The sequence below is a fragment of the Triplophysa rosa genome, linkage group LG9 (assembly GCF_024868665.1).
Source record: "Triplophysa rosa linkage group LG9, Trosa_1v2, whole genome shotgun sequence".
NCBI classification, from domain to species: domain Eukaryota; kingdom Metazoa; phylum Chordata; class Actinopteri; order Cypriniformes; family Nemacheilidae; genus Triplophysa; species Triplophysa rosa.
In genome coordinates, this window is record NC_079898.1 from 26,473,630 (window position 1) to 26,486,051 (window position 12,422).

General features: G+C 38.4%; 2 protein-coding genes across 2 annotated transcripts in view; one reads left to right on the top strand and one right to left on the bottom strand.

The window, feature by feature from the left end:
• Positions 1-469: 469 nt before the first annotated feature.
• On the bottom strand, positions 470-6,007 carry pkz (protein kinase containing Z-DNA binding domains). Its single transcript, XM_057341364.1, has 12 exons — positions 5,995-6,007; positions 3,686-4,193; positions 3,571-3,606; positions 3,342-3,461; positions 3,113-3,226; positions 2,924-3,028; positions 2,761-2,823; positions 1,614-1,797; positions 1,390-1,530; positions 1,155-1,256; positions 976-1,038; positions 470-897 (listed from the first exon to the last, which is right to left on the bottom strand). The coding sequence occupies exons 1-12, from the start codon at positions 6,005-6,007 to the stop codon at positions 775-777; spliced, it is 1,572 nt and encodes a 523-aa protein (XP_057197347.1). The 3' UTR covers positions 470-774.
• Positions 5,925-12,422, top strand: part of zmp:0000000755 (phosphofurin acidic cluster sorting protein 1) — a 33,287-nt gene continuing 26,789 nt past the window's right edge. The window contains exon 1 of the mRNA XM_057341752.1: positions 5,925-6,999. Within this exon, the coding sequence (XP_057197735.1) occupies positions 6,776-6,999 (224 nt within the window). The 5' untranslated portion in view covers positions 5,925-6,775. The remainder of the gene's footprint in view (positions 7,000-12,422) is intronic.

Sequence of the window (12,422 nt, forward strand, 5' to 3'; positions counted from 1 at the left end):
GTGGCTGAATCCGAAATCGCATTCTCAATGGGTAGGTATTTAATCAGAGATTAAGTCTGCTCTCTCTGCTGGAAAGTATCTCATAGATATCTGTGAGTACATATCTGCTAAAAGCCTTAGTACCGCGGGTCTTAACACGTCTTTGCTGGAAAGACTTTATAATATTTAACACAGGCCCTATAGCTCCTGTCTGAATTTTATCCTTTTAAATTTAAAATCGACAAACCTTTTATTTTATGTAATACATAAGTCATAGCTCTTTCTACAGTCAAACAGGAATAAACTGACTAGGTTTCAACTGTTTTTTTGTGTCTTCCTGACTAGTCGAATACTTTAACACATTTTTAGCTGATGAAAGTATTATCAAATAAATAATTGCACTCGTAATACTAGTATGTTCCTATTTGGGTATTTTATACCTGATTTTCAGAACTATGCCAATTGAATGACAAAAAACAATAAATTTGACTTAAATAAGTTTATTTTAGTTGTCTTAATTTTACATAGTGTAAAAGTTGTAAAATACATTCGTGTTCGGCATCCTCAACCCATTATAATAATGTACAGTATATTCCTGAAGAACATGATTTCTCTCGCTCACACAATAAACCTTTAGTTATCAATCCACATACAGCTTTTACAAAACCACTCCCCACATTACTAATCACAGTGTCTGATGAGTTAAAAGATCAGTGAATAGTTCATTCAAAAATTTACACTTTTTAAAAGTTAATACGGTCCTTTCAAACGGCAAAAAAAAAAAAAACTAACATCTTAAATAGTGTTCTGGCACAAATTTTGATTCATAGAGAAAAAGCTGTCAAGTTTTTCTTTTATTTCTGTGGCACAGGGTCTGTCCTCCGGTGCGTGCGAGAGCATCTCACTGATGAATTTATGCTGTAAAAGAAACACATTAAAACTAAAGGCTGAGAAACTCAATCTTTAAATGAAGATAAAATGCAGAAAGCTTCTTACCTCAGTTGAATGTCTGTCACAGAAACCTTCTGGAAATTTTTGATTTTGCAAATCTGGCCAAAGCTGCAATCAAAAATGTTTTATAAATTCTCAAAAGAAAAGCCACACATGTAATCAGTATAATTAAAAAATATATATAATCTTATCACTGACTAGTACTGTTAATGAACACTACTGACTCGTACTCTCTCCATGCCTGTAGACAACTTCCATAGCATCTCAAACCATATAAGTCCAAGGGGAAATATGTCTGTTTTTGCACCATAATCACTCTGAAGTTCCTAGAATAAACAACAAACATTCTCTATTTTTTGTAAAAACAACACACAAAGTACATACAATGTAAATATGACAGTACATATCTGTCAATATATTTTACTTCATGTAAACTCAAGTAACTGACTGTAAATGTACCTGTTCAGGACTCATATACGACTGTGTTCCTCTTCCTTTCGTTCTACATATAGCAGCACCGTTGGGATTTGTCAGGGTAGCTGCTAGCCCAAAATCTCCAATTTTCACTTTGCCTTCAGCGCCAAACAATATGTTATCAGGCTAAAATTAAAGAAGCCATGAGTAAAAAGGGTTATACAAAGATGAGAAATACAGCAATTAAAATATAAGAGCAAATTGAATACCTTCAAGTCTCGGTGGATAAGATTTTGTGAATGAACATATTCCACTCCACTGACAATTTCATGAAATATTTGATGAATTTCTCTTTTGATCCTTTGTTTTGTGTTGATATTTCTCTCTTGTATCCATGTTGTTAGTGTACCGCCCTCACAGAACTCCATCTGAATGAACAAATAGACTCCGCTCCTACAAAACAAAACATGTTACATTAATATGAAAAAACAACTTTTAGATTTCATTTATATTTATATTATCATTCAGAAATGTCCACACCAAAATTATTTTCAGCTTTTTAACCTGTTACCTGGCACCGCCCTTTTTTAGCCTACACGTGAAAATGCACTGTTGGAACTAAAATGGTTGTAACTCATGAATGCTTTGGAGTACAGACCTACGGTTGGTCTCATTTGAAAGACACTTGGAAGATTATTCCTGGTTTTTTTTTTTTACCAAAAATTATATTTATATTTATTGCTATAACAAACTATAAAAATGTTATGGTTAGATTTTATTTAAAAAAAAAAACATTAAAAATCTATGCATGTCAGACTAAAAACATCAAAAGGTAAAAGTCCAAAGTACCATCATTTTTTTTTATGAAATTTGAGCTTGATAGACCAAATGATGTGTCTTCTGTGGGTGTTTTAGCTGCAGTACCACAATAATCCAATAGGGGCAACCTTTGCTTTTGATCTGACATTGGACACCACAACAGACGTTGAGATTCTTTTTTCATTTTTTTTTAATTCTTCACATGAAGAGAATGAAAAATTAGACAGGACTGTCAAATACTAAAATGTCATTTAGCAGGACATACATCTTTTGAAGTGCACTCTTGCCATTTATAAATAGATTACTCCTACATATTTTATAAAACAGTGATGAAATATGTATTCTAGAGACTTGGACCTTTCCACCCATATATAGTTGTCATAATTATATTAGAATTCATATGCAAAACAAACCGTAAACTCAGATGTTCCGTATACGGAAGGGTCCCAGGTAAAAGACTATTTCCATGAATGTGTTGAGTAAAATTATCGTATCTGCTTTATTCTGTGAACTAGTGACAAATTTCTCCCGAATTTGTAAAAAAAATACAGTATACATATAGCTAAAGTACAGTATATAAAATTAAATAAGCCTTACTGATTTAAAGGGTCTGAACTCTCTGTACCGTGATGTTTTGATGGTTTAGCAGGAGATTCTGATCTGAGGACAGGGAAACGCAAGCGTTAAACCAAATCGCCACCATTGTACAGTAAATACAAATAAGCCAAACTACATCAGAGTAGAATACTGCAGCACATACTTGGTTGATCTACTCAGACTCTCCATTCCTGATGCGTCATCATCACTTGTTTCATGACAGGATCCCTCGAAGTCCGATGAAGAATCTATTAAAGAATCTGATTGCCTTAAAATTTGATAGAGAAAAGAATGTCATTATTGGCAGAAAACAAACAAGTGTTCAAATCAAAAGAGTTTGAAACTTGCGTACTCAGATGTGTCTTGACACACCTTCCAATTCTGAGAACTCGGCCAGCATGTGGTATAACGTATAATGTTTGGATGTTCTAATTTGGCCAAAGCCTTGACCTCAGCATCAGCACCGCTGTTAAAAACAGACGAAATAGTATTTCAAGTCTTAATAATTGCAGCGCAAATATAACAAACTTTATGAAACAACAACTTGAAAAACCCTTCAGGTAAACGACCTATAAACTTACTATGTCAGGTCGACTTTCTTTACAGCATACATCTTGCCATCATATTTATGTTGAGCTTTATAAACACAACCATAGCCTCCTTCACCAAGTGTTTCAATCACATCGAAACACTGAGACAACCTAGAGATGATGAATACATGTGTCACGTGCCATACATTTACTACACGTCAACGTCATTCTTAAGTCTTGTAGTAGAACAGAAAAGTTTTCTTGTGACAAGCAGGCTTACCCTGAACCAGAGACCATGGAGTCCCTCGACGCTTGACTGAAAAATAAGAACAAGAATTAGAAATATACTGTGTGCTTTTTAGATTGAAATAAACAAAAACAACAGAAGCACATACCTGTCTTGGTGTTCTTTACTAATCCACTGCTGATCCTCAGATTTATGTACTTCACCCTTTTCCCGCAGACTGTGCAGATGTTTATTGACAGTTTTTCTGGACAGTCCCAGATCTCTGGCGATCTGATGAGCTTTTAAACCCGTTTTTCCTCCGGATCTCAAGATCTCACTCATTTTCTCTACAGAAACGATCTCACTCACTTTCTCCACAGAAACGATCTCACTCACTTTCTCCACAGAAACAGGTTCAGGCTTCAGGACTGGTCTGGGATCATCTGTAGTCAGCATTAGATCCCAGATAGGAGGTGTTCCGTCGTCTTTTTTCACCCGTTTTGACATCTCTAAGCCGTACAAGTGTTTGTTTGCTGTGCTTCGGTTTACCTTGAGAGCGTTAGCAATAACCAAAGCGGTAGATTTACCATTTCTCCTCAGGAAGTCGAGGATTCTCCCTTCCATTTCACTTTCAAACAATTTTCCTCGAAGCCAAATGACTTTAAATGTTGATCTACCTCCTCAGGTCCGGGTTTAGTGCTGACTGTCGCGGTAACGTCATATATACCAGCCTGTCTTAACTTTCGGTTTCGATTCTTTAGCAGAAAGTGGATATACATACAGCCCTTTAAAGTTACCTCAGACTCTCAGTTTCGAAACGTCACTGAAATAAATCTCAGTCACTTGACAATGTATTATTACGGAGCCCGTCTAGACACCTCTCGGAGAAAAAAAAACAAGACCCGCAAATCCGTGGCCACAGTTTTGTAATTCGTTCCCTCAGTTTACAAAACCGTGCTCTCGGATTAATAAACTGTACCCACGAGTTTACAATCCGTGCTCTCGGTTTTGTAAACCGTCCCCTCAGTTTTTGAAATCTGTACCCACGAATTCATAATCTGTGCCCACGCTTTCGCAATCCGTGCGCACGGTTTTGCAAACTGTAGCCTACTCGCGGAATTAGCCTCTGTCTGTCAACAGAACAAGCTCCTTACAGGAACATTAACCAATATTGTATACTGTTTTATATATAAATTGTCCTAATGTGTTTACACACGAGCGCGTGGCGCATATAAAGCATGCGTTCATTGCCGCGTTTCACTGAGTTGGTTTGACATTAAACTTTCGTGAATTTAAGGACCATCTCTAAAGTACACATTAAAATACCTTTTTCCAACTTCAAAGGCATTTAAAGGGAATGACTTATACCCACAAGACTAACTGTTCATGTGTGTGTCAGATATAATGCTAGATTATTTATATTTATTATAATAAACAGTTAAATCAAATGCAAATATTCCTATGTGTTTAACTGCTGTATGGGCTCATACATAAATGTACACATTTTAAAGCTCAATAGCATTTAAAGGGAATGACTTCCCTGACTAACTGTGAAGTGTTCATGTGTGTGTGAGATAGAATGCACACCTTTTAGATTATTGATATGTATTAAAATAAACCGTCAAATCACATGCAAACATTCCTATGTGTATAATGGTCTCATACACAAATATACCATTATTTAAAGCTCAATAGCAATACGTATAGGAATATGTACATATGATTTGATGGTTTATTTTAATACTCAATAATCTAAAAGTTGTGCATAATAGCTGACACACACACATGAACACTGTACAGTTAGTTTTGTGGCTATAAATCATTCCCTTTAAATGCTTTTGAAGTTGGAAAAGGGTATTTTAATGTGTACTTTAGAGATGGTCCTTAAATTCACGAAAGTTTAATGTCAAACCAACTTTATGCCAGTGAAACGCGGCAATGAACGCATGCTTTATATGCGCCACGCGCTCGTGTGTAAACACATTAGGACAATTTATATATAAAACAGTATACAATATTGGTTAATGTTCCTGTAAGGAGCTTGTTCTGTTGACAGACAGAGGCTAATTCCGCGAGTAGGCTACAGTTTGCAAAACCGTGCGCACGGATTGCGAAAGCGTGGGCACAGATTATGAATTCGTGGGTACAGATTTCAAAAATTGAGGGGACGGTTTACAAAACCGAGAGCACGGATTGTAAACTCGTGGGTACAGTTTATTAATCCGAGAGCACGGTTTTGTAAATTGAGGGAACGAATTACAAAACTGTGGCCACGGATTTGCGGGTCTTGTTTTTTTTTTCTCCGAGGGGTGACCAGACGGGCTCCGTATATTATTGTTAGATACGACGGAGCATTAACAGGAAGCTAAACGCGGAGTTTAATGAGTTTTTTTACACCTGTTAAGTTACTTAAAGTAGCACAATATTAGGTGTTATTTGGTCATTTTTTCGTGACTAAAAATGACTAAATGTACTTACATCCATTCCTCATCGACTCGATTCCTAACGACTTCTGTTTCGTGTCTAGTATCATTGATAACTTACCAATCACATGACATGAATAAAGTTAATAACAGAGCTTTAATTCAAAACGGCATTCAGTTGTTTACATCACTGAATCACAGTCGGCCGTTTAACACTTTTACCATAAAACTGTTGTCAAACACTAGTACATAATCTCCCACCACCACAACTGAGAGAAAACGGCGCGCTCTCTGCTCTTTAAAATAGTAACTCCCGCCTTCTTTCGTTTAATTGGCTAGTACCTCCCACCGTTTCATTGGCTATTTACTCCCAGATTCTTTCATTTGATTGGCCACCTCAATCATTTTGACATAGGCCGCTGCTCAGCAGGTCTGTGATCAGTTATCTATTTGTTGTACAATTTTCGTTGAACACTATTTGCATTTTCACCGTATTTTTTTGACACGGAATACACAATTTTATTAAATACCAAGACTCAGAACACTCATTCCAACGTGTCTGAAGTGATTCATAAACATTATTTCCTTGACACCCTTAGGACAATTAATAATGTTAGGTTTTAATATAACAAAAGCGTAGTAAGCAAGTTCTTTAGCGATTACCGTTTGAAAAGAATATGAATGGTGCTGACGATGCCCTCTACAGGCCGCTGTCATACAGCACAAGCTCCGCCTTCATGTGCTCCAGTGAATCTGATTCATGTTCACAGAGAGCGCTGGTGCTGGGTCAAATCAGATCGGATCAGATGCGCTAGAGGAGTCGGACAGCTGAGGTGATGATGGCGGCAGCGCTAGAGAGAGGAGGGCTTCGGGCTGCCTTCCTGAACCCGGGCATCGGCGGCGGAGGAGCGGCTCCGGCGGCAGCGGGCGGCGGAGGGGCTGCATCCGCGGCCGGGGCGCTGGTGTGCGGCTCGGCGGGCTCCGGGTCCACGCCGGTCCCCATGAACCTCTTCGCCACCTGGGAGATCGACCGCTCGTCGTCCCCGAGCTGTGTGCCCAGGTCTGTACTGTCACTGTGTGTGTGTGTGTGTGTGTGTGTGCGTGTGCGTGTGTGTGTGTGCGCGTAAAGGAGTGGTCTTGTTTGTCTAAACCCGACATCACGTATTTTGTGGGGAGCAGACAGTGATCACCTCGAGGGAAAATGATTAATAAACAAACTAGATGTTTATTTGAAATGTAAAGCTGCAGATGTCTGTGAGGGTTTGGTTTAGGGGCGTGGTTAAGGGTAGGAGATAGAAAATACTATTAGGTTAGTGTAAAAACAATAGGAGTCCCCACGAAGATACCAAAACAAACTTTGTGTGTGTGTGTGTGTGTGACTGAGTGTGTGAGAATGTGTGTCAGAGAGAGAGAGAGAGAGTGTGTGCGCGTGCCTGTGTGTGTATGGTGTTATTTGTGTGTTATTGATGTTTGAGCTCTAGTGTTTGTGTTTATTTATCTCTCATCACTGTTCTAATGGACAACGATAAGGAAAATCTGATCAGCCGGTGTGACAACTTTAGCTTTAGCCATAATAATCATATCAAAAATAATATGATGTAGTTTTTGGTATTATTTGTTCTAACACAGAAGACTTAAATACTCTACGCAGATCTATTTCTACCTTATTAAAATCAAACTATATTTACCATTCATCACATTTTTGAATGCTGAATGGATGATATATAGTTTCAGTTTCTGTATCAACAACATCAAAGCCGACTCTATTTTTCATTCTCTTCTGCATCATCTGTTTTTTCTCCATATGGGGAATTCCAGAATGGATTTATAATCCGTTTGTTTCTCTTGACTGGGAAGTGTTTGGACGTTGTTGTTCCTCCACCCTTGGTTTGGAGAATGAGAGACAGTCCTGTGTTCAGTGTCCTGCAGATGTTTGGAGAGCGTTTCCTCCAGATGTCTTCTATATAACACGCTGTTTTCAGTGGTGACTTCACACTCTGTGTCTCTTGTTTAAGTGTCAGTAGGTGATGTTTTTCAGACATCTGCGAGCTTTAGGTGCTGAGAGACACTGTAGGAGAATGATGGGATGTGGGTGACACATGTGAAGAGCAGAGAGATGTCATGATGATGTGTGTCAGTGAGCAGAGTATACAGTGAGTATGTGTGAGTTGTGTAGATGTGTGATAGGTCACCTGCATGAGGTCTTCTGAGAGGCAGCAGTGGTGCAGGTCATTTATCAGCTCTGACCCAGATGTGTCCCCGCGCTCTCCGCTCGCACAGTTCCACTTTATCATCTCTGCCGCTTCAGCAGCGGAAGGCAGGGTGTGTGTGTGTGTGTTTGTTTGTGTAAGAGTGTGTGTGTGTGTGTGTGTATATGCATGTATGTATGAGAGTTTGTGTGTGTTCATGTTTGTATATCCCGGTGGGGACCTAAACCTGAACGCACACCAACACATGGGGACTCGTGTCACTGTGGGGACCAAAATTGAGGTCCTCATGGGCAAAAAAGCTTATAAATTGTACAGAACAATATTTTTTTAAAATGCAAAAAGTGTTCTATGATCTTTAGGGTTAGGGATAGGGTTAGGGATAGGGGATAAAATATACAGTTTGTACAGTATAAAAACATTACGCCTATGGACTGTCCCCACGGAGATAATAAACCAGACGTGTGTGTGTGTGTGTGTACGTATGAGAGTTTGTGTAAGACCGTCTGTGTGATGCCTTTGTTGTGTGTGTGTGTGTGTGTGTGTGTGTACGTATGATAGTTTGTGTAAGACTGTTTGTGTGCCTTTGTGCGTCGAAGAGTTTGTGTATGCATGTCTGTAAGTGTGTGTTTGGATGTGTGTGCCTCTGTGTGTAATTTGTGTAAGAGTGTTTATGTGTGTGCGTTTCTCGTGTGTGTCCGCCTGCTCAATGTAAGTGTTTCTTTCTTCACTTTCTTAACACATGTTCCTGGTTTTATATGGACAGTTCATCTTTCAAAGCGGCATATTTCTGTGGGGAAAAAAGCTGTTAAACAAGAAGAAAATCAATAGGGCATCGTTCATAAGAGCTCACGCACAACACAACCAAGAATCTGAGTCCGAATAACACTGGAAAGATTTGATCTTCTCTATGCATTTCATCATCATTAGAGTCATCGGAGGGTTTTTATTTTTCAATCAGTTCCTGCAGGAATTAATTCGTGTTTGTTATTTTAATTTATGGTTGCACAACAAGCTATTTTATCTCAAAAGGGAAAGAAACATTTAATTCCTTCACAAGACTCTCTGTTGTAACGTATAAATAATGCTGTGCATCGATGTGTTGCTGACACAAACTGAAATCTCTATTGGTTGTGATAATAAATCAATGTTGTGTTTGGAGTGTTTGCTTCTCTCGTGGGTGTCGATGTTTCTGGCTGCAGCTGTTCCCGTGACACATGGATGTCTGGTTCTCCCACACGGATCCGTAAGCGATCCGTCTCCAGCGGGAAGTTTATAGAAGACACCGAGCAGCGTGTCTGGGGTTGTTTGTGTCCTTGCAGCGTGTTTATTGTGTTTTATTGCATTTATCAGACCTGGATTGGTGTGATGTGATCTGTCACCGTTGTGTGGTTGGCATGGAAACAGATGTGTGGCAGTGATGTAATTGCGGTGGGATTTCCACCACTATAGCCGTCAGACCCCGAGGATACTCGCTGTCTTTCTGTGGCATTTATTTGGATTCAGGGATTGTTTTTGATTGATTTAGTAACCTACATTGTAAAATGCCAGATTTGATTTTGGTAGCAGATATTCCCACAGGAGAAGAGAAATACATCCAGATTATTCTCCTTTATTCCTCTGGAAATTGTGGCTTTGGTCAGAAAAGAATTTGTTCCAGGAATAATTTTAGAAGCGTCTGGACGAACTAAAATCTCTCGGTGTGTTTTTCTCTGTCTAAGGCACGAGGAGTGTGTGATTTATAATAAAACAAGATGTGGTCACTTACAAATCTGCCTTGGTTTGCTTAGAGTAGCTGTGTCATGAACATCTGAGAAATATCTGCCATGTCTGCCCACCCTTTTTTTGATAAAAACTTTAATATACAATCACAACTAATATACTCTCCATATTCTTCATAAACATTCACTCAGTAAGTTTTAATGAAAGTCAGTGAGTGCAGCTGTGACGTGTCAGAGGAGATCTGGTCCTCCCGGCTGAGTCTGGTTTCTCCCGAGGTTTTTTTTCTCCATTTATTATTTATCTTTGGAGGTTGGGTTCCTCGCCACAGGGCATTGTTGGCTGGCTTGCTCACCGGGAGACTGCATTTATTAGATATTATTAGATATTATTTACTAGAATGATCTTGCTTGTTCTATAAACACCATGCACTGTGCTGTGTTTTACGTTTTCTGTGTTTTTCGTTTTTTTCTCCTGTAAAGCTGCTTTGGAACAATCCACATTGTGAAAAGCGCTATATAAATCAATTGAATTTGAAATTAATATGACTTGAAACGAGGTCATATTGTTGAAGACTGTACTTGTGTTTGGACAGCGATGCTAAGGTTTTTTAGCCTCAGTGTGGTGAAGGCGCAGTCTGCTGTTTGTAAATGTTGCTGAATAGTCGCTGTGAATCTCTGGGGTATAAAGTGATTCATCTACTTTTCAGCACAAACCACAATCATTTCAGACTCACCTCACACCTGGATTGTGCTGAAGTTTGGCTTTTTATCTCCGCTGAGAGGAATTGGATTCTTTTATTGATTCTGCAGGGACTGTACAAAAACCACCAACTTATACTTAAAGTCTCAGTGAAATTAAAAATCACAATGCTTATTTTTTCATGAAATATTGCAGCGTTTATTGTAAATAAATGATCAATGTGGGTCATTCTCTTTTTAAAAATTTGTGTGCCTCATAATCTTAAATTAAAATCTGAAAATGCACTTCCGTCCTGTAATGACTATGCGTCTTAACGTATGTTGGGCGGGGCATCCGTTAACTCCTCCCCTTTAACTGTCAGTCTGCTGCCATTTCAAATTGCAACGGCTGTTTTATACATCCAATCAAATCGCAGAGAAAGACGAAAGCCACGCCCACTATTTTTCTCATAAGAAGTTCCATTTCACTCTGAAATGCGTAAAAATACGGAAGTAAAAATGATCGCAACTTCCGGTTCATGGGGACTTTAAAGTCCCATTGAAATTAAAAATAACAATTCCTATTTTTTCTTGAAATATCACATCGTTTATTGTAAATAGCTTACGCTTACAAATGTGGGTCATTCTCTTTTTAAAATTCGTGTGCCCTCATAATCTTCAGTTAAAATCTGAAAATGCGCTTCCGTCCTGTAGTGACTATCCATCTTAAAGGACGTTTAGTTAGACAGCTTGGGCGGGGCATCTGTTAACTCCTCCCCCTTCCACGTCAAAATGCAACAGCTGTTTTTATACATCCAATCGCAGGGGAAAAAACAAGCCATGCCCACGATTTTTTTCTCATTCGAAATTCCGTTTCACTCGGAAATGCGTCAGAATACTAGAGATGTTAACACGATCGCAACTTCCGGTTCACAGGGACTTCAACATTTATCATCAATCTAAGACACAAGAACTGATCCCAAAGACACCATTTGAACTTTTCGATGTTGATTTAGCTTCAAGTTTCTGCCGATTAAGGAAACGTCACAAAAATGTTACACATAAGTGCATGATTTGAGGTTCTGCTGAAATGTTGTTGATTCAAAAACTTAATAGATTTTAGCATAATAAAAGTTCTGGGCCTTTCCATTGAGATATTACAGAAGAGCTGTTTACTTTAATGAGTTCTTGAAGTGTTTGGTTTTGGTCAGTACTGTATCAGTGTATCAGGACGGTTGTGTTAGATAAAACCTTTGAGGTGTTTTCTTCCATCTTGTGATTGTTGCTGAATTTTCTTGTCTATGTTTATCGTTAATGTTTTTTTCTGATACAAATAGTTATGTTTTTGTTTTTGAGGAGAGATTTTGTCCGAAACTGTGTGTGTTACGAGTTTGTATGCTGCATTTATGGGATGTGTATAGTACGTGCCGGTAAGAATAAACATGAGACAGTTGTCTAAAAAGGTTTATAATGTTGTATTAGTTCTATTGGTAATGAGTAAAAGTCACTAGACAAAGTGCTTTACAAGGATAAAAACATCATAATAGCACATGTTTGCACTAAAAGATTAAGAAAATAATATAATTTCCCAATAAATAATAAACAGTTATAAAGATTATATTATAAAGTTATAAAGTTTTTTCATCAGTTCAACAAACGCTCTTGTGCTTCTGTTTGCATTTTGTTCTTATTGTTCTGTATGTGGTGGAATATTTATGAAATATTTTAAAAGCATGATTGATAATGCTTTATTTATGTGAGATTTAAAGTGAGGCTTTTATCTGGCCATAAACACGCGCGCGCACACGCACGCACGCACGCACGCACGCACGCACACGCACACACACGCACACGCACGCACACACACACACACACAC